The 26,790-nt window shown below is 57.4% G+C and overlaps 3 protein-coding genes across 6 annotated transcripts in view; 1 reads left to right on the top strand and 2 right to left on the bottom strand.

Moving 5' to 3' along the window:
• The window catches only part of TXNDC16 (thioredoxin domain containing 16), a 91,457-nt gene that overhangs the window by 17,250 nt on the left and 47,417 nt on the right, over positions 1-26,790 (top strand). For 3 of the 4 annotated variants that reach the window (XM_064659646.1, XM_064659643.1, XM_064659644.1), the window contains exons 3-8: positions 21,552-21,755; positions 22,740-22,822; positions 23,556-23,629; positions 24,281-24,355; positions 24,704-24,825; positions 25,312-25,450. In XM_064659646.1, the coding sequence (XP_064515716.1) occupies positions 21,587-21,755; positions 22,740-22,822; positions 23,556-23,629; positions 24,281-24,355; positions 24,704-24,825; positions 25,312-25,450 (662 nt within the window). In that variant the 5' untranslated portion in view covers positions 21,552-21,586. The remainder of the gene's footprint in view (positions 1-21,551; positions 21,756-22,739; positions 22,823-23,555; positions 23,630-24,280; positions 24,356-24,703; positions 24,826-25,311; positions 25,451-26,790) is intronic. The other variant, XM_064659645.1, reaches the window with a different exon arrangement.
• LOC135416450 (maestro heat-like repeat-containing protein family member 1) lies at positions 2,964-8,572 on the bottom strand. Its single transcript, XM_064659621.1, has 15 exons — positions 7,867-8,572; positions 7,560-7,624; positions 6,960-7,445; positions 6,658-6,806; positions 6,247-6,394; positions 5,849-6,036; positions 5,623-5,760; positions 5,333-5,447; positions 5,024-5,161; positions 4,590-4,769; positions 4,309-4,464; positions 4,050-4,151; positions 3,828-3,930; positions 3,572-3,628; positions 2,964-3,271 (listed from the first exon to the last, which is right to left on the bottom strand). Exons 1-15 carry the CDS (start codon positions 7,991-7,993, stop codon positions 3,114-3,116), a joined length of 2,310 nt encoding a protein of 769 aa, XP_064515691.1. The 5' UTR covers positions 7,994-8,572; the 3' UTR covers positions 2,964-3,113.
• LOC135416756 (uncharacterized) lies at positions 12,276-17,249 on the bottom strand. The gene is given in 14 exon segments (XM_064660076.1): positions 12,276-12,940; positions 13,140-13,242; positions 13,362-13,463; positions 13,621-13,776; positions 13,902-14,077; positions 14,080-14,473; positions 14,645-14,759; positions 14,935-15,072; positions 15,161-15,348; positions 15,560-15,707; positions 15,971-16,119; positions 16,279-16,602; positions 16,717-16,781; positions 17,024-17,249. Coding segments are annotated over 14 exon segments (2,250 nt in total). The 5' UTR covers positions 17,151-17,249; the 3' UTR covers positions 12,276-12,875.

Genomic DNA, 26,790 nt, shown 5'->3' on the forward strand with positions numbered 1-26,790 from the left:
TATTGCAGCAGCTGTCAGCAGTACACGGGAGGAATTGTCAGGGATGCACTTGGGGCTGCTTGGGCTTGCAATGAGTTGAGAACTTTCCGGACAATCCTGTCCCTCCCAGGCAGCCAAGTGGCTGCAGGGGGACAGTGTCACCAGGGGGTTGTCACTGCAGGGTCGGTGCCCTCCAGATGTGCTTCAGTGGGATGCCAAGGATGCTGGCTTTGTCCCCAAAGAGCCCATTTCTCCTTTCTTCAGGAGAACAGAGGTTTGTGGGCAGCAGAGGTGTTGGGACAGCTTCCTTGTCCCGACCAGCTGGCTGGGAGCAAGCTGGATGCACTTGGGAAAGGCTGGATGGATGGTAAGGTGTGGCTGGAGGGATCCCCATAGATCTGCAGAGCAGAAGGCTGGAAGAGAGATGTTTTCAGGGAGCTTTTCTGAGGAGTGGCTTTTCTGAGGGAGCTGTGGGGGCTCAGCCTGGAGAAAAGGAGGCTCAGGGGGGACCTTCTGGCTCTGCAGCTCCCTGACAGGAGGATGGAACCAAAGCAGGGTTGGGCTCTGCTCGCAGGGATCAAGGGGCAGAAGGAGAGGAAACAGCCTCAAGTTACACCAGGGGAGGTTTAGGTTGGCTGTTAGGGAAAATTGTTCATGGAAAGGGTTGTCCAGCCCTGGCACAGGCTGGGCAGGGCAGTGGTGGAGTCATGTAAGACTCCAAGCCCTTGGAGCTGCCAGCTCATGGGAGTTTGCTGGGAATTTTACTTTAATATATAGATGCAGGGTTCTTTAATAGCTTGAGATAGCACCGAGAGAATAAGCCACGGGCTTGTCCCCAAGGAATTTCTTTTTTACTTTAGGGGAGCAAATAAGGGCACTTGGCCAAAGTTCAAAAGGACACCACAAAGTGGGACAAAGATGTTCCACCACAATCCTCACTCAGCAGATCCTAGGAACTCACAACACCTCAGTCAAAGTCCAGTAAACCAACAACACTGAAATCAAGATCCACGAAACCAACAACATTTAAGGCAACATCCAACCAATTCCCCCACACTTCAATCAAGATCTGATCCCTCCAGCTCCAAACCACCCCAAGCATCAGGAAAGGAGCAGAGAAAGAGAAGCAGAGGGATGAAGAAGAGAGAAGGAGAAAGAGGGAGAGACAGATGCTGAAGCTACCACCGCAGCCCTGGAGAGGATCAGCTCTCCCCAGTCCCGTGGCAGGGCCAGCACACCAGGCCAACACGTGCCCGTGGTTTTCTTTGCTCTGGTCCCTCTGGCCAACCCCCCAGGCGGGGTCTGTGACCCAGCAGCCACTCTGGGGCTTCCAGGCCGGGCTGAGGGGTCGGGTTCTCCCTGTCCCTGCCAGTGGGAGCTGGGTGTGGGGCTGCAGGAGCTGTGGCTGTTTCAGTTTTCCCGGGCTGGTTGGGACTGACAGCTACTGCGGGGATTGCCCAGGTGAGCTCCCGGGGCTGCCCTGAGGGACATGAGGCCACCCCCCCTCCGTGAGGTTCCACCCATCCCTTCCCCCTCCACACCCATGGAGTGGACTGATTAGAAGATGGAGTCTGATTGCCAGGTGGAGTCTGTTTGCCATTGTCTCCAGCGTGGAGTTAAAAAGCCTGGATGGCACAGCCGGGCTGCTGCTGGAGCTGAGCTCCTTGCCAAAGCTGCAGGAGGCACCCAGCAAGCCAGCAGAGGCAGGCAGAGCAGCAAAGAGAAACAGTTCTTGCAACCCAAAAGCGCAGCAAGGACTTGCTCTTCCAAATCAGGGGTGCCAGGCAGATCTTACTTGGAGACTGGGGAAGCAGCCTGGGGACACTCAGGGCCCACCTTGGTGCCAGGAGACCTCGGCTGGGATCCTGGTGACCTGGCCATGGAGCATCTGGGGGTACCACGGTGAGGGGATTTCGGGCCGTGCCCAGGGACTGTGGGGGCTGTTGGAGCACTGCTGAGGGAGCTGCTGCCTCTCTGTTCCCCTGCCAGTTGGGCTTCTGTGGGAACAAGTTAAGCCAGCAGCAGCTGCATTCAGTGAATTAGGATCAACCAGGAGTGTTTTGGCCTTGACTGGTTGTGGGAAGTAGCAGAGACTGTGGAAAGCTGCCTTAGGGAACTAGGGGGCAGAAGCATGATAGAAATAGTAACATTAACATGGTATAAAAGGTAGCAACTGTAACAAAGGTAGGTCTCAGTATCCCCAAAGAGCTGAGTACATGATTTAACACGCCACAAATGGCGCCCGAACAGGGACCTTAATAAAACCCCAGAGGGAGGACGTCTGACCCGCGGCGTAGCTCGGCTGGACGATGGGCTGAAAGGAAGCCCAGGTGCACTGCAGTTACCTTCCTGCTGGACAGCAGGGAAGCAGCCGAGGACGTGATGGGGAACTCTATCCCCAGAGAGCACAAGAATGTAATCCAAGTATTTAACATAATTTGTGGAAGCAACAGCGAGAGCTATCAGATATGGTCTTAAAGCGGCTGTTAGCATGGGCTTGTGACAATTGTCCTAACATAAATGCATACACTGTTTGTGATGTGGGACAAAGTCGGAGCCTGTCTTTGGGACAAAGCTCTTAAAAAAGACAAGGAGGCCACAGGACCTGTAAGCCTTTGGCAGACCCTCTAGGAGGCCCTGAAAGTCTCTGTTGGGTCCAAGAAATCAGACCCACTGCCAACGGAGACAGTGCTTCTTTGGGAAGCACTTTCCTTGGGAAGCAAACCCCTTGCCTCCCCAGGGATGACCCAAGTCTGCAGCTTTCTTGGGGAAGCCCAGCACAGCCAGCACTGCAGATCAGCAAGATCTTGAAGTGCACAGTGCTGTGCAAGTGGCCCTTCAGGACAGGCCCCTTTGCAGCCTGAAGTCCCCCGTGTCCCTGGGTGTGTGTGCCCACGGTGCAGGGGGAAAAAGAGAGGCAGGAGCGGGCCCATGAGCTGCGGGGGCTGAGGGTTTGTGCCCTTTCAGTTGCACCAAGACACAGATAAGGGGAGAAAGCCAGGGTTTATTAACATCAGGGGTAGGGGAAGGATGAAGTGGGGTCAGGAGAAGGGAATGGAAGGAGGCAGCTGCCACTGGGGCTGCAGAGGCCAAGAGCTGCCTGGCCTTGCGGGCTGGCTCAGTTGGGTCCAACATCAGCTGCAGGTGCAGCCGCGCTGAGAAGTGGTCCCTGGGCTGTTGCGGGGCTGTTGCAGGGACATTGGTCGTCTCATGGCACGGCTGTAAGTGTCCACGAGTTGGGTTCTTATGTTGGAGAGGGAGGGGCAGTCGTCCTCGCTCATGGCTGTAAGGCCTGGAAGAGAGGAGAAGGGAGCCGGGGTCAGAGCATGGCTGTGCAGGGACCCCAGGAGCCCCTCCTGCCAGGGCCATGCCAGGCAGCTCTTGGCACAGCCAGGAGGGAGCAGGGGCCAAGAGGATGAGCGGGAAAGTGCTGGGCACCAATGGGCACCCTGCCCCTGCCATGTGTGTGTGCTCTGGCCGCGGTGTGCAGGGAGCAGAGTCCTGTGCAGGCAAGGCAGGGATTGCAGCTCCCTGCCCAGGGTCTGTGCTGGTCCCTGGCAGCCCCCAGGGAGGCCCCTCTGCCCTCACTCACCCTTGAGGATGGGCCACAGGTCTTGCTGCCACTCCCTCATGTGCCAGCCGGCGAGCCCTGGGAACACAGAGGCTGTCAGGGCCCAGGGGCTCCGCATGGGGAGGCCCCGGGGCTGGGCTGGCAGAGGGCGGCAGCAGCCGCCAGGGCACTCGGGGCTCCCCAGCACATCCCTGGGCCCATCCTGCTGCCGCTGCAGCAGCCGGGGCTGGGGCCGAGCTGCAGCGGGGCGGGGAGGGACCGCGGCCTTGGGGCTCACCCATGAACCTGACGGCCGCCTCTCGCAGGGGCTCCTGTGGGCTCTGCAGGTAGGGCAGGGCCTGCTGCAGGTGCTCGCCCCTTCGGCTCCTGTCCTTTTCCATCTGCAGAGAGTAGGGGGGTGTCTGTGGTTGCAGCAGTGGGCAGGGGCACAGGGCCAGCCGGCACACTGGGCACTGGGGGCTTCTCCAGCCTGGGGCTGGGCCTTTGCACTCATCCTTACCAGGCAGTCACAAAATCTGAAGGGCTGCTCTGTCTCCAGCAGCTGCTCCAGGTCCTTCCTCTTGAGGAAGCTTGTAGCCCAGAGCAGTGCTTCCCGAGCGGCCTGCAGAGCAGCAGAGAGTGGGACATGGCACCGCAGCCCAGGGCACAGCCCCTGTGTCCCTGCTCCAAGGGCAGCAGGAGGCTGGAGCCCTTGAGGCCCCAGGGCAGGAGGCAGCCCAGCCCCTGCCCCGGGGACACCAGAGCCCAGCAGTGCTCACCTCTGCCACGCGCTGGTTCTCGTCGTGCCAGCGGAAGAACAGTGGGACCAGGCTCTGGCGCACCTGCATCTCCCAGGGCTCTGTTCCCTCTTCCGCCAGCACCTCCATCACCTCTCGGAAGAGGCGAATGGAGAGCAGCTGCACGTGGCTGTTGTCCTGGGGCCAAAGAAGACACAAAGACCTCAGCACTGCCTGCTCCAGGCCCTCCAGGCCCACACCTGAAACTCCACCAAGTTTCCTGGCAGCACCCAGTGCCTGTGGCTGGGGGCACAGAGCCTTACGTTGTCAAAGACTGGCCGGAGCGCCTCAACCAGCCTCGGGGCAGTGGAGCTGAACCCGTCAGTGTTGTCTCCATCCTGGAGCACATTCAGGAACACGGAGAGGGTCATCCTGACCAGCTCTCCATCTCCATCACGCAGCAACTCCAGGAGGGGCTCAGACAGGCTGCAGATGCTTTTGACCTGTGGGGAACAGAAGGCTGTGCTGGGAAGCCCTGAACAGCTGCCCCACCAACCCCACTCTGGCAGTGCAAACCCACACTGCTGCCCTGGGGCCCAGAGGCCAAAGGCCTGTCCCACAGGGCCTGGGCAGCTGGAGAGGGAGGCAGGAGATCTGTGAGCAGCTGCCACAGCTCCCGAAGCCCAGCCAAGGCCAAGCCACTGCCCTCTCCAGCCCCAGGCTTCCCGTGTGGCTTCATCCCCTGCCCCCTTCTCACCATGGAGGGATCCCCGCTGAGCACCAGGAGCCCTCGCAGAGCCAGGCGCCGCCTCTCTGGGCACTGGCTCTGCAGGTGCCTTGCCAGGATCTGCAGGACACTGTCATCACCTGCGCTCACGTCCAGATAGTTGAGGACCTGGAAGGCAGAGAGCAGTGCCGGGGTGGGCGGGCGGCAGGAGCGCGGAGCCGGCCAGGGCTGGGCCCAGGCAGCAGCACAGGGCGCAGGCCCCGTCCCGGGCAGCTGCGGCTGTGAGAGGGCAGAGAGGGGGAGGCAGCGGGGCCAGGCAGCGCTGGCCATCGGGCTCACCTCGACAAGGAAGGCCAGGGCAGGCAGCTCCCAGCGGGGCCCCTCCCTGCTGAGCAGCCCCAGCAGGTGCCTTGCCAGCGGGCCATAGGAGGGGACCAACACGTGGCGCATCTCCCTGTCAAGGGAAAAAGGGAACCCTCGGCCTTGAGTTTAGTGGGCAAAGCTCTGCCAGCACTGGCTGGGCCGTCCCTTTGTGCCAAGGCCCTCTGTCCCACGCCCACAGGGGCTGCGTGGGCTGCCCCGTGCCCAGGGCAGAGGTGCCGGGGGCAGCAGGGACAAGGCTGTCTCACCTGGCCAGCAGCCCCACCGCGTAGTGGTGGGTGTCAGCAGAGAGGAGCGCGTCCCAGCCACGCTTGCGCTCCACTGACACCAGCTCCTGGTCCCACTGCAGCCGGCAGAGCAGGGCCCGGATGGTCTGGACCACAAAGCTGTGTGCAGAGCAAAGGCCATGTCAGGCTGGGAGCCCTGGCCCCAGCCCCGAGGGCATGGCAGGGAGAGGGGACGGGCATGGAGCACCTGTTGGGGTGGGTGGGAAGGCCGTGTAGCTCCTGGCATCCCCTCCAGAAGATGCTGACCTCCTGTGACATCTGCTCAGTGCTCATTGAAACTTGGCAGAGCAGAGCCAGGAGGAGACGAGGGGCATAAACGAAGAGTGCATCTTGGCACTGGGGCTCCTGGACCATCAGCCACAGGGCCAGGGTTGCCTGCAAGAAAGCCACATGGAGACACCCTCAGTGCCCAGAGGGAGGGAGAGGCCAGGGAGAGCCAGGGGGAGCAGCCGGCCTGCTGCCCCTGAACCTGCCCCTCAGCCCCATTTGCAGCCCAAGGCCTGAGGGAGATGCAAGGGTGGGGAGGATGGAGAGTCGCTGGAGAGGCGACGTGGGGAGGAGCAAAGGCCACTTCCAGAAACTCACAGCCAGGGCAAAGACGTCCACGTGGTCCCTGTCGGAGGTGGACACGCTGTGCAGTGGCCAGTCCTCCATCACCCCGAGCAGCGTTGGCAGCACCTTGTGCGCTGTGGTGGCCGAGGAGGCGATGGTCCTCCACAGGATTGCAGCAGCTCTGTGGAGCCAGAGCTCTGGGTCAGGGGGGTCTGGGCCTTGGGAGCTGTGGGGGCCCAGGTGACAGAGCCACGGTGCCTTGAGGGGTAGGGAGGGCACATGGCAGCAGGCCTGGGGGCCGACAGGCCAGGGCTGGGAAGTGGAGGGGCCAGAGGGTGCTGGAACTCTGGGTCAGTCTGGCAGAGCAGGAGGGACAGGCTGGCCAGGGGGCTGGGTTGTAAAGGCTGGTGAGCCCTGAGGCAGCAAAGCAGCTGGGCCCTGTACCTGTCACACGCTGGGGCACAGTGCAGGAGAGTTGTCACCACGTGCCCAGGGTGTGCGTGGGCCAGCCTGCGGATGGCAATGGGCGGCCTGACCTCTGGAGACTCCTGGCACGTGAGCCACTGGTGGATGGGGCTGACAATGGCTGGCACCTGGAGGGGAGTGGGAGACACTTGGAGAGCTGCCAGCAGCTTGCCCAGCTTGCCACACTGTGCTGGCCTCAAAGGCTCTGGGGGCCCAGCAGAGCCGGCTTGAGGGTCCACAAGACCCCTGGGAGGCTCAAGCCCTGGCCACAGGCTGCTTACTTCATTTGCACTGGAGACGGTTTTCTGCTCCAAAACCCCCAGACCGGGAGCATCAGTGACACTGTCCATGGGCAGGCAGTCGGTGTCTGCGATGCCCTCAGTTGTGGCGTCAGCCTTGGCCCCGACATCAGTTGGTGCCTTGTCAGAGCTTGTCTTGGTGTCAGCCAGCGCGGTGTCACAGGTGGCTGTGCCATCCATCGGTGCCATGTCACAGGTGGCTGTGCCATTAACCTCTGCCGTGTCAGTGGTTGCTCTGTCATCAAGCTGTGCCATGTCGGTGGTTTCTGTGCCATCAATGGCTGCCATGTCCAAGGTTGCTGTGACATGAGTTGGTGCCATGTCACCGCTGGCTGCACAGTCACTCGGTGCAGTGCTGACATTGGGCTCCGCCTCGAGCTCGGCTGCGCTGGTGTCAGGCTGTGCCGGGAGCTCGGGCGGTGCGGTCGTGGCTGTTCTGCGCCGAAGTCCCATGAATTTCAGCAACCTCTGCAGGAAAAGAAAGGGCAGGGAAGAGAGGGAAGTGGCATGGAGTGCTCTGACAGCGGTGCCGGGCGGAGCAGGGACAGCAGGCCCAGCCCAGGGGGGGATGGCTGCAGGTACCTGAACTGCCCTGCGCAAGTGGCCACGGGCGCGGTCCTGCTCTTCTGGGTGGTCCCGGCCTGGATCTGGCAAAGAGCGAGCGCAGTCAGAGCTGAGGGGCCGCGGGAGAGGCCAGAGAACACAGCCCAGCCCTGTGCTCCACAGGCAGGGCCAGCCCTGGGATGCCCAGGGGATGGAGCACGGATGCCGGGGGGATCAGCCTTGGCCCCCCCTTTCCCCCTCCCTTTCCCTGGCCATGTCCAGAGGGGACGGGAAGGGGCCCAGCTGGCTGCAGCCCCCATCCCTGTGGCCCAGCTCCAGCACTCACCCTGCTGCAGTGGCTGCAAGTGCTGCACCTCCTCCTCTGCTTCCTGTGCTGGGCCAGCTCCAGGGCCTCTCCTGTTCTTCCTCTTCCTCCGGAGCAGCCGGCACAGGCCGAAGCATCCCCCCGCCATGGCACAGTCTGGTGTTGAGGGCACCTGCGGGGGAGAAACCTGGAAAAAACCCCTGGCGGCCAAGTGTGACGCAATGGCCTGCGGGGCTCCTGCCACAGGGACTGGCTTGGAAAAGCCCCTGGTGGCAAAGTCTCAACCAATGGCCTCAAGGGCCACTGCCACAGGGGCTGCTGATGACTTGGAACAGCCCCTGGTGGCAAAGTCTCACAAAATGGCCTCAAGGGCCGCTGCCACAGGGACTGGTGACTCCTCGGAAAAGCTCCGGGTCACCAAGGCCCGTGGCCTGGCCTCGAGGGCCACTCCCACAGGGAGTGGGGTCACCTCAGAAATGCTCCGGGTCCCCAACTCCTGTGCTGTGGCCTCGAGGGAAGTTGATCACAAAAGAACTCTCAGAAACGCTCCTGGTCGACGAGAAAGGAGTTGGCTGCGAGGAGGCTCCTCACAGCACCGCTCTGTCCCGTCCTGCCCAGTCGCCCGCTCCGAGCACGGTGGCGTGGCCGCGTTGCCGCCAACACCTTTATCCCCACGGGTCACAAAGGACACCGGCCCATCCCCTGGGCGACGGCCACTGTGTCACAAAGGGCCCTGTGACACACTGCCATGGGCCCTGGGGCCTCCCCCAGCCTGGCCAACCTGCCCCAGCTTGGAAGGAATCCATTCCCTAAAGCAGCTGCAGCCACTGGGGGCAAGGCTTGGCATCTGTGGAAAGGCAGAAACTGTGGCTCCTTCCTGGCACAATTTCTTCATGGAAGTCATGACCTGCAGCACAAAAACAGCTTGGCTGGGAAGGCCCAGAAGAATCTGGCATTTAATCCTCCTATAGTCAGGAAAGCCTGACTTCCCATTCCTCAGTACAAGGAGCTGAAGGAAATTGCAAACTTCCCAATGTCACTGAATTGGGAGGACCTGAGAACATCAAGTATCTACAAGTTTGCTTCCCATCTCAAACCTGCAGCTCATTCGGCTTCATGTGGTCCACTGAGAGTCAACTTCCAAACATGAACAGAGGCAAAAAATCTGGGCATTGATTGGTTTGCAAACGCTTTTCTAGGAGGGGATAATAACATGACTCTTAAAACCAGGGAAAAATAAAACTACCCAGAATGATCACGGCTGAAGCTAAAATGCATTTCAGAAGGAACATCAACACCCACACCCCACACCCCCTCTCAGCACCTTCCCAGTCAGGAATTTCATCCAACCTCTTGGAGTAGAGGAAGGGAGGACTTTGCTTGGCAGTGATAGGATTGCCCAGAACTAACAGAGAACCTGAGCTGGGGAGAAAAGGGGACTTAAATGCTGCTTGACAGGAGCAATATTGCAGCAGCTGTCAGCAGTACACGGGAGGAATTGTCAGGGATGCACTTGGGGCTGCTTGGGCTTGCAATGAGTTGAGAACTTTCCGGACAAACCTGTCCCTCCCAGGCAGCCAAGTGGCTGCAGGGGGACAGTGTCACCAGGGGGTTGTCACCGCAGGGTCGGTGCCCTCCAGGTGTGCTTCAGTGGGATGCCAAGGATGCTGGCTTTGTCCCCAAAGAGCCCATTTCTCATTTCTTGAGGAGAACAGAGGTTTGTGGGCAGTAGAGGTGTTGGGACAGCTTCCTTGTCCCGACCAGCTGGCTGGGAGCAAGCTGGATGCCCTTGGGAAAGGCTGGGTGGATGGTGAGGTGTGGCTGGAGGGATCCCCATGGATCTGCAGAGCAGAAGGCTGGAAGAGAGTTGTTTTCAGGGAGCTTTTCTGAGGAGTGGCTTTTCTGAGGGAGCTGTGGGGGCTCAGCCTGGAGAAAAGGAGGCTCAGGGGGGACCTTCTGGCTCTGCCACTCAGTGACAGGAGGATGGAGCCAAAGCAGGGTTGGGCTCTGCTCGCAGGGATCAAGGGGCAGAAGGAGAGGAAACAGCCTCAAGTTACACCAGGGGAGGTTTAGGTTGGCTGTTAGGGAAAATTGTTCATGGAAAGGGTTGTCCAGCCCTGGCACAGGCTGGGCAGGGCAGTGGTGGAGTCATGTAAGACTCCAAGCCCTTGGAGCTGCCGGCTCATGGGAGTGGCTGGGAATTTTAATATATAGATATAGGGTCCTTTAATAGCTCGAGATAGCACTGAGAGAATAAGCCACGGGCTTGTTCCCGAGGAATTTCTTTTCACTTTAGGGGAGCAAATAAGGGCACTTGGCCAAAGTTCAAAAGGACACCACAAAGCGGGACAAAAGTGTTCCACCACAATCCTGACTCAGCAGATCCTAGGAACTCACAACACCTCAGTCAAAGTCCAGTAAACCAACAACACTGAAATCAAGATCCACTAAACCAACAACATTTAAGGCAGCATCCAACCAATTCCCCCACACTTCAATCAAGATCTGATCCCTCCAGCTCCAAACCACCCCAAGCATCAGGAAAGGAGCAGAGAAAGAGAAGCAGAGGGATGAAGAAGAGAGAAGGAGAAAGAGGGAGAGACAGATGCTGGAGCTACCACCGCAGCCCTGGAGAGGATCAGCTCTCCCCAGTCCCGTGGCAGGGCCAGCACACCAGGCCAACACGTGCCCCTGGTTTTCTTTGCTCCGGTCCCTCTGGCCAACCCCCCAGGTGGGGTCTGTGACCCAGCAGCCACTCTGGGGCTTCCAGGCCGGGCTGAGGGGTCGGGTTCTCCCTGTCCCTGCCAGTGGGAGCTGGGTGTGGGGCTGCAGGAGCTGTGGCTGTTCCAGTGTTCCCGGGCTGGTTGGGACTGACAGCTACTGTGGGGCTTGCCCAGGTGAGCTCCCGGGGCTGCCCTGAGGGACACGAGGCCACCCCCCCTCCGTGAGGTTCCAGCCATCCCTTCCCCCTCCACAACCATGAAGTGGACTGATTAGAAGGTGGAGTCTGATTGCCAGCTGGAGTCTGTTTGCCATTGTCTCCAGGGTGGAGTTAAAAAGCCTGGATGGCACAGCTGGGCTGCTGCTGGAGCCGAGCTCCTTGCCAAAGCTGCAGGAGGCACCCAGCAAGCCAGCAGAGGCAGGCAGAGCAGCAAAGAAGAGAAACAGTTCTTGCAACCCAAAAGCGCAGCAAGGACTTGCTCTCCCAAATCAGGGGTGCCAGGCAGATCTTGCTTGGAGACTGGGGAAGCAGCCTGGGGACACTCAGGGCCCACCTTGGTGCCAGGAGACCTTGGCTGGGGTCCTGGTGACCTGGCCATGGAGCATCTGGGGGTACCACGGCAAGGGGATATCGGGCCGTGCCCAGGGACTGTGGGGGCTGTTGGAGCACTGCTGAGGGAGCTGCTGCCTCTCTGTTCCCCTGCCAGTTGGGCTTCTGTGGGAACAAGTTAAGCCGGCAGCAGCTGCATTCAGTGAATTAGGATCAACCAGGAGTGTTTTGGCCTTGACTGGTTGTGGGAAGTAGCAGAGACTGTGGAAAGCTGCCTTAGGGAACTAGGGGGCAGAAGCATGATAGAAATAGTAACATTAACATGGTATAAAAGGTAGCAACTGTAACAAAGGTAGGTCTCAGTATCCCCAAAGAGCTGAGTCCATGATTTAACACGCCACAAATGGCGCCCGAACAGGGACCTTAATAAAACGCCGGAGGGAGGACGTCTGACCCGCGGCGTAGCTCGTCTGGACGATGGGCTGAAAGGAAGCCCAGGTGCACTGCAGTTACCTTCCTGCTGGACAGCAGGGAAGCAGCCAAGGACGTGATGGGGAACTCTATCCCCAGAGAGCACAAGAATGTAATCCAAGTATTTAACATAATTTGTGGAAGCAACAGCGAGAGCTATCAGCTATGGACTTTAAGTTGGCTGTTAGCATGGGCTTGTGACAATGATCCCAACATAAATCCATACACTGTTTGTGATGTGGGACGATGGGACAGAGTCGGAGCCTGTCTTTGGGACAAAGCTCTTAAAAAAGACAAGGAGGCCACAGGACTTGTAAGCCTTTGGCAGACCCTCTAGGAGGCCCTGAAAGTCTCTGTTGGGTCCAAGAAATCAGACCCACTGCCAACGGAGACAGTGCTTCTTTGGGAAGCACTTTCCTTGGGAAGCAAACCCCTTGCCTCCCCAGGGATGACCCAAGTCTGCAGCTTTCTTGGGGAAGCCCAGCACAGCCAGCACTGCAGATCAGCAAGATCCTGAAGTGCACAATGCTGTGCAAGTGGCCCTTCAGGACAGGCCCCTTTGCATCCTGAAGTGCCCGTGTCCCAGGGGGGGTGTGCCCCCGGTGCAGGGGGCAAAAGAGAGGCAGGAGCGGGCCCGTGAGCTGCAGGGCTGAGGGTTTGTGCCCTTTCAGTTGCACCAAGACACAGATAAGGGGAGAAAGCCAGGGTTTATTAACATCAGGGCAAGGGGAAGGATGAAGTGGGGTCAGGAGAAGGGAATGGAAGGAGGCAGCCGCCCCTGGGGCTGCAGAGGCCAGGAGCTGCCTGGCCTTGCAGGCTGGCTCAGTTGGGTCCAACATCAGCTGCAGGTGCAGCCGCGCTGAGAAGTGGTCCCTGGGCTGTTGCGGGGCTGTTGCAGGGACATTGGTCGTCTCCTGGCACGGCTGTAAGTGTCGACGAGTTGAGTTCTTATGTTGGAGACGGAGGGGCAGTCGTCCTCACTCATGGCTGTAAGGCCTGGAAGAGAGAGGAAGGGAGCCGGGGTCAGAGTGTGGCTGTGCAGGGACCCCAGGAGCCCCTCCTGCCAGGGCCATGCCAGGCAGCTCTTGGCACAGCCAGGAGGGAGCAGGGGCCAAGAGGATGAGCGGGAAAGTGCTGGGCACCAATGGGCACCCTGCCCCTGCCATGTGTGTGTGCTGTGGCCATGGTGTGCAGGGAGCAGAGCCCTGTGCAGGCAGGGCAGGGATTGCAGCTCCCTGCCCAGGGTCTGTGCTGGTCCCCGGCAGCCCCCAGGGAGGCTCCTCTGCCCTCACTCACCCTTGAGGATTGGCCACAGGTCTTGCTGCCACTCCCTCATGTGCCAGCCGGCGAGCCCTGGGAACACAGAGGCTGTCAGGGCCCAGGGGCTCCGCATTGGGAGGCCCCGGGGCTGGGCTGGCAGAGGGCGGCAGCAGCCGCCAGGGCACTCGGGGCTCCCCAGCACATCCCTGGGCCCATCCTGCTGCCGCTGCAGCAGCCAGGGCTGGGGCCGAGCTGCAGCGGGGCGGGGAGGGACCGCGGCCTTGGGGCTCACCCATGAACCTGACGGCCGCCTCTCGCAGGGGCTCCTGTGGGCTCTGCAGGTAGGGCAGGGCCTGCTGCAGGTGCTCGCCCCTTCGGCTCCTGTCCTTTTCCATCTGCAGAGAGTAGGGGGGTGTCTGTGGTTGCAGCAGTGGGCAGGGGCACAGGGCCAGCCGGCACACTGGGCACTGGGGGCTTCTCCAGCCTGGGGCTGGGCCTTTGCACTCATCCTTACCAGGCAGTCACAGAATCTGAAGGGCTGCTCTGTCTCCAGCAGCTGCTCCAGGTCCTTCCTCTTGAGGAAGCTTGTAGCCCAGAGCAGTGCTTCCTGAGCGGCCTGCAGAGCAGCAGAGAGCGGGACATGGCACCGCAGCCCAGGGCACAGCCCCTGTGTCCCTGCTCCAAGGGCAGCAGGAGGCTGGAGCCCTTGAGACCCCAGGGCAGGAGGCAGCCCAGCCCCTGCCCCGGGGACACCAGAGCCCAGCAGTGCTCACCTCTGCCACGCGCTGGTTCTCGTCGTGCCAGCGGAAGAACAGTGGGAACAGGCTCTGGCGCACCTGCATCTCCCAGGGCTCTGTTCCCTCTTCCGCCAGCACCTCCATCACCTCTCGGAAGAGGCGAATGGAGAGCAGCTGCACGTGGCTGTTGTCCTGGGGCCAAAGAAGACACAAAGACCTCAGCACTGCCTGCTCCAGGCCCTCCAGGTCCAGACCTGAAACTCCACCAAGTTTCCTGGCAGCACCCAGTGCCTGTGGCTGGGGGCACAGAGCCTTACGTTGTCAAAGACTGGCCGGAGCGCCTCAACCAGCCTCGGGGCAGTGGAGCTGAACCCGTCAGTGTTGTCTCCATCCTGGAGCACATTCAGGAACACGGAGAGGGTCATCCTGACCAGCTCTCCATCACCATCACGCAGCAGCTCCAGGAGGGGCTCAGACAGGCTGCAGATGCTTTTCACCTGTGGGGAACAGAAGGCTGTGCTGGGAAGCCCTGAACAGCTGCCCCACCAACCCCACTCTGGCAGTGCAAACCCACGCTGCTGCCCTGGGGCCCAGAGGCCAAAGGCCTGTCCCACAGGGCCTGGGCAGCTGGAGAGGGAGGCAGGAGATCTGTGAGCAGCTGCCACAGCTCCCGAAGCCCAGCCAAGGCCAAGCCACTGCCCTCTCCAGCCCCAGGCTGCCCGTGTGGCTTCATCCCCTGCCCCCTTCTCACCATGGAGGGATCCCTGCTGAGCACCAGGAGCCCTCGCAGAGCCAGGCGCCGCCTCTCTGGGCACTGGCTCTGCAGGTGCCTTGCCAGGATCTGCAGGACGCTGTCATCACCTGCGCTCACGTCCAAATAGTTGAGGACCTGGAAGGCAGAGAGCAGTGCCAGGGTGGGCGGGCGGCAGGAGCGCGGAGCCGGCCAGGGCTGGGCCCAGGCAGCAGCACAGGGCGCAGGCCCCGTCCCGGGCAGCTGCGGCTGTGAGAGGGCAGAGAGGGGGAGGCAGCGGGGCCAGGCAGCGCTGGCCATCGGGCTCACCTCGACAAGGAAGGCCAGGGCAGGCAGCTCCCAGCGGGGCCCCTCCCTGCTGAGCAGCCCCAGCAGGTGCCTTGCCAGCGGGTCATAGGAGGGGACCAACACGTGGCGCATCTCCCTGTCAGGGCAAAAAGGGAACCCTCGGCCTTGAGTTTAGTGGGCAAAGCTCTGCCAGCACTGGCTGGGCCGTCCCTTGGGGCCAAGGCCCTCTGTCCCACGCCCCCAGGGGCTGTGTGGGCTGCCCCATGCTCAGGGCAGAGGTGCCGGGGGCAGCGGGGACAAGGCTGTCTCACCTGGCCAGCAGCCCCACCGCGTAGTGGTGGGTGTCAGCAGAGAGGAGCGCGTCCCAGCCACGCTTGCGCTCCACTGACACCAGCTCCTGGTCCCACTGCAGCCGGCAGAGCAGGGCCCGGATGGTCTGCACCACAAAGCTGTGTGCAGAGCAAAGGCCATGTCAGGCTGGGAGCCCTGGCCCCAGCCCCGAGGGCACGGCAGGGAGAGGGGACGGGCATGGAGCACCTGTTGGGGTGGGTGGGAAGGCCGTGTAGCTCCTGGCATCCCCTCCAGAAGGTGCTGACCTCCTGTGACATCTGCTCAGTGCTCATTGAAACTTGGCAGAGCAGAGCCAGGAGGAGACGAGGGGCATAAACGAAGAGTGCATCTTGGCACTGGGGCTCCTGGACCATCAGCCACAGGGCCAGGGTTGCCTGCAAGAAAGCCACGTGGAGACGCCATCAGTGCCCAGAGGGAGGGAGAGGCCAGGGAGAGCCAGGGGGAGCAGCCGGCCTGCTGCCCCTGAACCTGCTCCTCATCCACATTTGCAGCCCAAGGCCTGAGGGAGATGCAAGGGTGGGGGAGGATGGAGAGTCGCTGGAGAGGCGACGTGGGGAGGAGCAAAGGCCACTTCCAGAAACTCACAGCCAGGGCAAAGACATCCACGTGGTCCCCGTCGGAGGTGGACACGCTGTGCAGTGGCCAGTCCTCCATCACCCCGAGCAGCGTTGGCAGCACCTTGTGCGCTGTGGTGACCGAGGAGGCGATGGTCCTCCACAGGATTGCAGCAGCTCTGTGGAGCCAGAGCTCTGGGTCAGGGGGGTCTGGGCCTTGGGAGCTGTGGGGGCCCAGGTGACAGAGCCACGGTGCCTTGAGGGGTAGGGAGGGCACATGGCAGCAGGACTGGGGGCCGACAGGCCAGGGCTGGGAAGTGGAGGGGCCAGAGGGTGCTGGAACTCTGGGTCAGTCTGGCAGAGCAGGAGGGACAGGCTGGCCAGGGGGCTGGGTGGTAAAGGCTGGTGAGCCCTGAGGCAGCAAAGCAGCTGGGCCCTGTACCTGTCACACGCTGGGGCACAGTGCAGCAGAGTCGTCACCACGTGCCCAGGGTGTGCGTGGGCCAGCCTGCGGATGGCAATGGGCGGCCTGACCTCTGGAGACTCCTGGCACGTGAGCCACTGGTGGATGGGGCTGACACTGGTTGGCACCTGGAGGGGAGTGGGAGATACTTGGAGAGCTGCCAGAGCCAGCAGCTTGCCCAGCTTGCCACACTGTGCTGGCCTCAAAGGCTCTGGGGGCCCAGCAGAGCCGGCTTGAGGGTCCACAAGACCCCTGGGAGGCTCAAGCCCTGGCCACAGGCTGCTTACTTCATTCACATTGGAGACAGTTTTCTCCTCCAAAATGTCCAGACTGGGAGCATCAGTCACACTGTCCATGGGCAGGCAGTCGGTGTCTGCGATGCTCTCAGTTGTGGCATCAGCCTTGGCCCCGACATCCGTAGGTGCCGTGTCAATGCCGTGCACAATCAGCACTGCACAATCAGTGTCACCGCTGGCTGCACAGTCACTCAGTGCAATGCTGACATCTGGCTCCACCTCGAGCTCGGCTGCGCTGGTGTCAGGCTGTGCCGGGAGCTCGGGCGGTGCGGTCGTGGCTGTTCTGCGCCGAAGTCCCATGAATTTCAGCAACCTCTGCAGGAGAATAAAGGGCAGGGAAGAGAGGGAAGTGGCATGGAGTGCTCTGACAGCAGTGCCGGGCGGAGCAGGGACAGCAGGCCCAGCCCAGGGGGGGATGGCTGCAGGTACCTGAACTGCCCTGCGCAAGCGGCCACGGGCGCGGTCCTGCTCTTCTGGGCGGTCCCGGCCTGGATCTGGCAAGGAGCGAGCGCAGTCAGAGCTGAGGGGCCGCGGGAGAGGCCAGAGAACACAGCCCAGCCCTGCGCTCCACAGGCAGGGCCAGCCCTGGGATGCCCAGGGGATGGAGCACGGATGCCGAGGGGATCAGCCTTGGCCCCCCCTTTCCCCCTCCCTTTCCCTGGCCATGTCCAGAGGGGACGGCAAGGGGCCCAGCTGGCTGCAGCCACCATCCCTGTGGCCCAGCTCCAGCACTCACCCTGCTGCAGTGGCTGGAAGTGCTGCACCTCCTCCTCTGCTTCCTGTGCTGGGCCAGCTCCAGGGCCTCTCCTGTTCTTCCTGTTCCTCCGGAGCAGCCGGCACAGGCTGAAGCATCCCCCCGCCATGGCACAGTCTGGTGTTGAGGGCACCTGCGGGGGAGAAACCTGGAAAAAACCCCTGGCGGCCAAGTGTGACACAATGGCCTGCGGGGCTACTGCCACAGGGACTGGCTTGGAAAAGCCCCTGGTGGCAAAGTCTCAACCAATGGCCTCAAGGGCCACTGCCACAGGGGCTGCTGATGACTTGGAACAGCCCCTGGTGGCAAAGTCTCACAAAATGGCCTCAAGGGCCGCTGCCACAGCCACTGGTGACTCCTCGGAAAAGCTCCGGGTCACCAAGGCCCGTGGCCTGGCCTCGAGGGCCACTCCCACAGGGAGTGGGGTCACCTCAGAAACGCTCCGGGTCCCCAACTCCTGTGCTGTGGCCTCGAGGGAAGTTGATCACAAAAGAACTCTCGAAAACGCTCCTGGTCGACGAGAAAGGAGTTGGCTGCGAGGAGGCTCCTCACAGCACCGCTCTGTCCCGTCCTGCCCAGTCGCCCGCTCCGAGCACGGTGGCGTGGCCGCGTTGCCGCCAACACCTTTATCCCCACGGGTCACAAAGGACACCGGCCCATCCCCTGGGCGACGGCCACCGTGTCACAAAGGGCCCTGTGACACACTGCCATGGGCCCTGGGGCCTCCCCCAGCCCGGCCAACCTGCCCCAGCTTGGAAGGAATCCATTCCCTAAAGCAGCTGCAGCCACTGGGGGCAAGGCTTGGCATCTGTGCCAAGGCAGAAGCTGTGGCTCCTTCCTGGCTCAGTTTCTTCATGGAAGGCTTGACCTGCAGCACAAAACCAGCTTGGCTGGGAAGGCCCAGAAGAATCTGGCATTTAATCCTCCTATAGTCAGGAAAGCCTGACTTCCCATTCCTCAGTACAAGGAGCTGAAGGAAATTGCAAACTTCCCAATGTCACTGAATTGGGAGGACCTGAGAACATCAAGTATCTAGAAGTTTGCTTCCCATCTCAAACCTTCAGCTCATTCGGCTTCATGTGGTCCACTGAGAGTCAGCTTCCAAACATGAACAGAAGCAAAAAATCTGGGCATTGATTGGTTTGCAAACGCTTTTCTAGGAGGGGATAATAACATGACTCTTAAAACCAGGGAAAAATAAAACTACCCAGAATGATCACAGCTGAAGCTAAAATGCATTTCAGAAGGAACAGCTCTGCAGGCTGGGAGACGCTGCTGCCATGGGATAAAAAGGGGAAGCAGCAGTGTAACATATTTATGGTGAGACATTGGCACAGGTTGCCCGGAGAAGCTGTGGCTGCCCCATCCATGGAAGTGTTCCAGGCCGGGTTCGATGGGGCTTGGAGCAACCTGGTGTGGTGGAAAGACGTCCCTGTCCATTGGAATAATATGGTCTTTGAGGTCCCTTCCAACCCAAACTGTTTTGTAGTTCTGTGCTGATATTTGGACAGGACATGAAGTGTAGATTTTATATCACTGGCAGTAAAGTCCAGGCTGATGGTGCTTCTCCACCAGGGAGAGTTCAGGGAAGCCCATGGATGATGGAGATGGTACCCAGCTGGCCTGGCAATCTGTGATTCCAGTAGAACAGTGGTTCTTCCTTGTCATGGGAGGCTCAAAACCCACCCCACATCACCCTCAGATTCCTCAGTAATAAATACTGGCAGCTGGTGTCTGTGTGATGAAAGTGTCAGGGAAAGCAGGTGGGATCACAGAGGTTTTTCAGGGATCACAGTCCATGGTTTCCTGGTGCAGGATTCCCAAGCAACTGATGTGGCACAAGCAATTTGTGCCCACACAAGAGTTTGTGCAGAATGTCTCTGGTGTATTTGCTTTCACTTTAAGTCACCTACAGTGACCTTGACCAACTTGCCTGACTCTGTCTTGGAATGACAACAGTGGAAACATGAACCAGGCCTTGCATTCCATCTGTGCTGTGCTGCCCCTGGTCCATGGGCTTAAGGTTTCCCAGCAGTGACACAAAGCTGGTTCACACAGCCGTGGTATTTTCACGCATCTCTGGCAATCCTGCAAGTGTCAGTGGTCTGTTTTCAGTCCTATGGTGTTAATTTTCTGTTGATGGAAAAGAGGTGACAGAGGAAATGGCTTCAAAGCTGAATATTCAGGTCTGGATTGATGAGGAACAGAGGGAACCTGCAGGGCAGGATGGAGAAATGAGGAGGTGAGAGGACATGGGTAAGGAAGGACTGAGCACACATTTTTCATGGAATCCCAGAATAGTTTGTGTTGGAAATGACCTTAAAACTCATCTTGTTCCAGCCCCCTACCATGGGCAGGGACACCTTCTACCATCCCAGGTTGCTCCAAGCCCTGTCAAACCTGGCCTTGGACACTTTCAGGGATCCCGGGGCAGCCACAGCTTCTGTGGGCAACCTGTGCCAGGGCCTCAGCACTCTTGCAGGGAAGAATTCCTTCCCAATATCCAATCAAACCCTGCCCTCTGGCAGTGGGAAGCCATTTCCCCTTTTCCTGTCTCTCCAGGCCCTTGTTCCAAGTCCCTCTCCAGCTCTCTTGGAGCCCCTTTAGGCACTGGAAAGGGCTCTCAGCTCTCCCTGGAGGCTGGGGTTGTGTTTTAAGCTGCTGTCACTCTCCTCGAGGTATAATGCCGTGACATCTTTCAGTCCTTGGAGGCTGCTGCTCTTGCTTCCTGGACAGTAAGCTCTCCCATTTGACCTGGGCTCATTCCCACATGCCAGGATTGTGTTTATTTTTCCATCCTGTTGTAGCCAAGTTTGTAATTTCATAAATATCCCCCCCCCTCTCCCTGATCCCTGTCCCCTCTGTAAGCCAGGGGAACAGATGGGAGGGCACAGGACCAGGAATGCCTGATGCTGCCCAAAGCTGGAAAGGAGGGAACTGGAGATTTTGAGATGAAAAGAAAACACTGATGTCTTTCCAGCTCTGTCTTTGTTCCGCTGTGCCTTCAGGCCTGGATCCCAACACCCCACCTCTGGGAGAAGGAACCTGCGAGGCTGAGTGTGCCTGGCTGTCACTAAATCCTCGCTCTCAGAGCACAGCAGAGGCTCTTTCCCTGGTGGTTTGTGAGCTTGGGTTCATCCCAGAGCAGCCACAGGAAGCTGACAGCATCTGACAGGGTGTTGGAGGGACTGGCAGTCCGTGGACACAGAGGTGTTTGTTGGGGGAAGCAGCTGCAGCTCGTGGTGCAAAGCAACACACCCTCAGTTCCAGCTCTGTCCCTTTGCTGACCGGGGACCAGCCACACTCCAGCACCAAAGAACACCTGAGGAGCAGCAACCTGGTGTTAAACAGGGGATTGGAGTGGGAAGAAGGTGTTTTTCAATCCTTAGGGCTCTTTAACCTCCTCTCATTATTTGGCATGGAAGCACAGAATCCCATATTGGTTTGAGTCAAGAGGGACCTTAAAGACCATCTTGTTCCACTCCCCTGCCATGGGCAGGGCCACCTTCCACCAAAATCAGTTTGTTCAGGAAAATTCAGACCTAATACACACACTGGGGTTTGGGATGGATGATATTTAAGGTCCCTTCCAAGCCTTAACATTCTGTGATTCTCCCTGAAAATGAAAGTGGCTACTAGGAAGTGGCAAAACCAGCAGCCAGGAGCAGAAAAGATATTGCAGAATTCTTGTCTGATTTTATTGCTACATGTGGATTAGGTCAAGGGTAATCTGCTGCCTTTGTTAATCCTAGAGAGGTTAAATTGTATCAGGACTTCTGCGCACAGAGTAAAGAAGAAAACAGCAGTACTTTTAAAAATAGCATCCATTTAAGTTACGTAAATCCTTATAAATACAAGAGAGAAATCAGTTATTCTATAAAAAATAAACCAGAGCATGTGTTCTTGAAGCACCAGCACTGCATCCTCATGTTAAGGACTTCAGCTACAGAGTCTTCATAAATATACCTGCAAAATTCCTCTTCATTCTGACCATAAACAGGGGTCAGAATGTGCACATTTGTATTTTACACAGAAACAGAAGGTCTGATACTTGAATCCCAACTGGCCGTTTGATTTTTGTCAACCTCAACCTGCCCCCTCCCTCTGCAGACACCTTTCAGTGACACACAAATGCTGTTGGCATCCTCAAAGCAGTTTGGGTGGGGGTTTGTGTGTGACACTGTCACTGCTTTCTGCCTGTACATTTAATTTGTGTTTGACTCGAAAAAAAATAAAAAGGAGGGACAAAACCCAGCCTTAAAGGGACACCACTGAGGGTCTGTGTGCTTGAAGGTACCACTCAGAAGTAAGAGAATGGCCTTTGCTGTCCTCTTTGCAGTTGTCTGAGTGGTGTTGGAGTGACTAATTAATGATGTCCCCGAGATGTTTGTGTCACATTAATAATAATTTCCACAATTGGAAATTATGGTTGTGCTGCACCTGCCTGAACAAACAATCACATATGTGTTTGTGTGTAAGTATAATATATATTTTTTTATTTTTTCCCCAGTTCTGACTCTCCTGTGCCTGTAGCTGACAACAGCCATGTCAGCCCAAGGGGATAGATGGGTTTCTTCCTTTGTTTTCCTGCTCTTCTGTGCTTCCTCCATCCCAAGGCCGGGAATCGCGGGGCTGCGGCAGGAGCCGAGCCCCCAGCGCTACTTCAGTGGCTTGGAAGCTGGACGAGCATCCCTGGCCTTTTTCACCCCTCATGGTAAGTATTTAATGGTGGGCACTGACATCAGCCTGGGGCACAGGAAGGCTTGGATGAAAGTGGAACAATCCCAGAATCATGGAATGGTTTGGGTTGGAAGGGACCTTAAAGCTCATCCAGTTCCAACCCCCTGCCATGGGCAGGGACACCTTTCACTATCCCAGGTTGCTCCAAGCTCCATCCAACCTGGCCTTGGACACTTCCAGGGATGGGGCAGCCACAGCTTCTCTGGGCAACCTGTGCCAGGGCCTCACCACCCTCACAGGGAAGGATTCCTTCCCAATATCCCATCTAACCCTGCCCTCTGGCAGTTTGAATCCATTCCCCCTTGTCCTGTCACTCCAGGCCCTTGTAAATAGTCTCTCTCCACCTTTCTTGTATCTCCTTCAGGTACTGGAAGGCCCCAGTTAGGTCACCCCAGAGCCTTCTCTTTTCCAGGCTGAACAATCTCAATTCTCTGGGCCTTTCCTCAGGGAGAGGTGCTCCATCCCTCCAATCAGCTTGTGGTCCTCCTCAATGAAGAGGCAATTCTTGAGATTTTTAACCCCAGAGGGAGCTGGTCGAGCTCAGTGTTTGTGCATCTCCAAGTGCTCAGAGTGACAGAGACCTCCTGGGATGGGTTCTTTCCTGGCTGTGTCCCCAGGAACACCCTTGCAAACCTCTTCATTAATTTTCTGGAATATTTTCTGTAGGTACCATGGAACAGAAATCCAGTCTCCTAAGGAAATCTCCCCTCAAAGGGACTGAGTTTCTCTTTCATACCAGGGAAAGGGTGATCCCTTACATGCAGGAGAACTAAGGGCTGTCATGGATTAGGAGGAGATCTTTGGCCTTGTTTTGTTGTTCTGCTATTTCGTGATCCCCGGGTGTGATTCCCAAAGACACCGGTGTGGGATGAGGCACCAGCACAGCTCCCAGGTCTCAGTGTGTGGCCAGAGGATGCTCCTGACCCTGAGAACTTGCAGAGGGTTTGTTGTGTTTCAGTGTCTCCTGGTGCCCAGCCCTTCCTGGAGCAGATTGAGAGCTCGGCCGAGGCCCTCCAGGACTATGGCATTTCTGTGGTGAAGGTAAAGGGGCACAGAGGGAAACTGCTGGGCAGGATGGAGGGAGGAGGATCTGAGAGGAGATGGGTAGGGAAGGGGTGAACACATTTTTCATAGGAGCATGGAATCACAGAACAGTTTTGGTTGGGAGGGACCTTAAAGACCATCTTCCATCCTCCTGCCATGGGCAGGGACACGTTCCACTAGACCAGGTTGCTTCAAGCCCTGTCCAACCTGGGCTTGAACACTTCCAGGGATCCAGGGGCAGCCACAGCTTCTCTGTGGAACCTGTTCTGTTTTCCACGATGGATGGAGTTGGTTCACTTCTTTTCAACTTGGTGCTATAAATATTTCATATGAAAGAGTTTTTATCTGAAACTTTATGCAGATTTAGATGAGGAAATTAAAATTTCAGTTAAATATATTTAGACTATAAGAAGTGCTTTTATATATATATGTATATTTATATATATATTAAATTTACAGCTACAGGCCAAGTTTAATAAGCAAGCAGTAATCTGTCACCTGAATATTCTGGGCAGATCATGGCATCTCTTGATCCCATCCGAGCCAAATTAGCAGACTGAGCTGGAGAACTGAAGTACAAACTCCAGTCTCCATCTCTGGACTCCATTTTATTGAATTTTCTCTCCTAGCAGTCTTGGAAAGGCTGTGTTTGCACTCTTGAATTGAAGAAAGCTGTAGTGCTCTATGTGTGTAGGGGCTGAATGTCTAATGACATGCCTTTGCTGTCTAGGTTAATTGTCCCAAAGAGGATGTCTCAAGATATTGTGGAAAAGAAAATGCCTTGAGGAAAGCCTACCTGTTCAGGTGAGGGGGATTTCTGGAGACTTCTGGGCACTGCACTGGGATTTCTTTCTAGTGCAAATGTTGGAAGGAAAGACTGCCAGAGGTCAGAGATGTCTGTGGAGGGAGAGAGGAGCCATGAGCACAGCAATGACCTACAGAGTTTAGCAAAAAGTGCCCCCAAAAGGTCCAACACAGGCAAAGCAGATGCTTTGTCCTCAGTGTGAAACCTCCCATCCTGCCCATGTTCCTTGGAGCAGCAGAGGGATGAGCTGTGGGATGAAGCCACAGGAGAAGTCCTCCATTAGTGTTCTCCTGTCCCTATGGCCTCCCACCACCAAGTCCCCCAGGAGTAACACTCATGTCATGAGATTTTGGGTCTAGTCCTGGAAGGAAACACTCCTTGGTGCTCTTCCTGTTGGTGTGGGTGACTCCTCTGCCCTGGGTGGGAAGGCTTAGCCCTGGGTGCAGCAGAATCCTACTCAACTGATGGTACGTGGGCTTGAACAATTCCCAGCTTGGGTCAAAGGCATATTGAGCCATGTTTTGTCATTTCTCCATCGTCCTCCCTATCCTTCTGTGCCTGTCTTGGCTTCAGAGAATTCCCAGGCTCCCTTATGCCAAGTGGAATGAATCTCTCACAGTTCCTGTGGTGGTTCTTTCTTCCCTTCCCAGAGGAAACATCCTGATCCGAGAGTTCCCCACCGATGCCCTGTTTGATGTGAACTCCATCGTCGCCAACGCTTTGTTGTAAGTACAGACCACATCCATCCCTGTGAAACCCTTCACTTCCCACTCCCACTTGCTGATAGGACATTTTGCCTGCATACCAACCCCAAGTATTCCAGAGGCTGCTCTCAGCCAAGCAGAAGGTTTGGCTTTGCTCCTCTCTTTGATGTGGTTTGACCCTGTTAAATCTTCCTCCTTCACGTGAATCACCAGCACACATCTGGGCAGCCCTGTTTGGCTGTGAATCTTCAATCTGCCAGCAAGAAGCTGGAATTTTACCTTTTTTTTTTCCCCCCATCATGGTTCTGTGGCTGCAAATTTACTCTTCAAACACTTGTCAATGAGATTTTTTCTTTTCTGCCTCCTCAGTGCCCTGCTCTTTAACGAAGTCAAATATGTTGAAACGCTGGCAGACCTTCAGAACATTGAGAATGTGTTGAAAGGGAAGTCGAACATGGTCTTTGCCTACGTACCAGCTACTGGGACAGCAGGTACTGACACTCAGCTTTCCATCTTTGCTCTCCTGCCAGAGCCTTTTTTGACTGAGGTGCAGAGGGGCTGAGTTTCTGACCCAAAATGCTGCAAATGGAAACCTGAAAGGGCCACCCAGCCACAAGTTCTCCACTTCCATGCATCTTGCTGTGTTTCCAAAGGGATGAGTTGCACCAGAAGGGTTTTGCTGGGAGCATAAACTTTCAGAGACTTGGAGAGGGAAAGCAAGTTGCTGTCTTCAAAATAAATAAATCCAGCTCTCTGGTTCTGCAGTGGAATGGATTCACAAACACCACCTGTGTGTTTGCTGGGGATCAGGAATGTGATTGCTCCCTTCCCCTCACAGTGTGTCTTCAGACAGCTGTGGCTTTGTGCAGAGAGCTTCTAAATGCCTGGGAATTGATATTTACGCCTGGGAAGGACGAACCAGGAGATCTGGAGGGAGCAGAAATGAGCTCATCTTGCCTTTCCCTTTCCCTTTCCAGAGCACAGAGCTGTGATGGAGGCGGCTTTTGTCTACGGGACCATCCACCAGTTTGTTCTGACCACGGAGGCAGCACTGCTGAAAGCCACTGGGTATGTCCAAACACACCCCCCACCACGGAGAGCTGCTTCCCTGCAAAGGTTTGCTGCACTCCTGGCTTCTCAGATTCCCAGGTCAAATCTGGGGTGGTATTAGGATGCCAAGGGTGGACAGTCAGATCTGTTTTGCTTTTCCAAAAGCAGCTCCTGCTTGTGTTCCTGGCCTTGGAGTAGCTGTGCTGGTTTGGGTCTCTCATGATAGAAAAGACATTGAGGGGCCGGAGTGTGTCCAGAGAAGGGAATGGAGCAGGGGAAGGGTCTGGAGCACCAGGAGCTGCTGAGGGAGCTGGAGGGGCTCAGCCTGGAGAAAAGGAGGCTCAGGGGGGACCTTCTGGCTCTGCAACTCCCTGACAGGAGAGGGGAGCTGGGGGGGGGTCGGGCTCTGCTCCCAGGGAACAAGGGACAGGATGAGAGGAAATGGCCTCAATATGTACCAGGGGAGGTTTAGGTTGGATATTAGGGAAAAATTCCTTCGTGGAAAGGGTTGCCCAGCCCTGGCACAGCTGCCCAGGGCTGTGGTGGAGTCCCTATCCTTGAAAGGATTTCAAAGCCCTGTGGATGTGGCACTCGTGGCCATGGGTCAGTGGTGGCCTTGGCAGTGCTGGGGGAACGGTTGGACTCGATGGTCTTGGAGGGCTTTTCCAAGTTTAATAATTCTATATCGATTTACCTGGGATTTTGTCACAGGTGGCACCAGGGCAGGCACCAGAGTAGTCCTTCCCGAGGTGCCATCCCATCCTTGTAGGATATTAGGGACAGGGTGCTGTGGCTGCCACTAGATGGCACGGTTGTCATTTGACAGGAATCGGCTTAATTCTCCTTAAAGCATCGAGGGCACCAGCGGCCACATCCTGAGCTGCTGGAATGGTGGGAGCTTTGCCAACAGGAACAGCTTTCAGCAGTCAGGGCAGCAGGATCTGGGGGCTTAATGCTGCCCTCTGCTCTTCCATATGTTAAATCCCTTAAGATCTTCCAGATATTACATTCCTTTGCAAACACGGTGATCCCTGTTTTAAGGTGGGGAATGTTTGCATAGGAAAAGACACCTGACATCCCGAAGTTAACCCACCAGCCAACACCAGTGATGGTGTCAGAGCAGGAACAACTAAGCAGGGAGCTATCCAGGGAATTTGATCTCACTGCTTCCTTTGGCACAGCCCGAAACAGTACTGTTCAAAAGGTGGAATATTCTTTGTACAGCCTGTGAGATGTCACCAGTTTGGTGAAAGACATGAGCAAAGCTGTAGATTTCAGCTCTTCTCCTCCTGCCAGGGTCTCCATTGCACTGGCAAGGCTGTTCCCACCGAGAAAAGCTTTATTAGTGTCCTTCTCAAGCTGGGTCAATTATTTTGGGATTGGGATCATTTGGGAGCACTTGGTGA

Source organism: Pseudopipra pipra, chromosome 6, assembly GCF_036250125.1.
Source record: "Pseudopipra pipra isolate bDixPip1 chromosome 6, bDixPip1.hap1, whole genome shotgun sequence".
Taxonomy (NCBI): Eukaryota; Metazoa; Chordata; class Aves; order Passeriformes; family Pipridae; genus Pseudopipra; species Pseudopipra pipra.

Excerpts from the sequence above, each read along its gene's own strand:
- LOC135416450 (XM_064659621.1), bottom strand. The coding sequence starts at position 7,993 with ATGGCGGGGGGATGCTTCGGCCTGTGCCGGCTGCTCCGGAGGAAGAGG. Across the intron at positions 6,037-6,246 it reads TGGACGTCTTTGCCCTGGCT|GCAACCCTGGCCCTGTGGCT; the intron begins GTGAGTTTCTGG and ends GCTTTCTTGCAG. Across the intron at positions 5,761-5,848 it reads CTTCCCACCCACCCCAACAG|CTTTGTGGTCCAGACCATCC; the intron begins GTGCTCCATGCC and ends CTCTGCACACAG.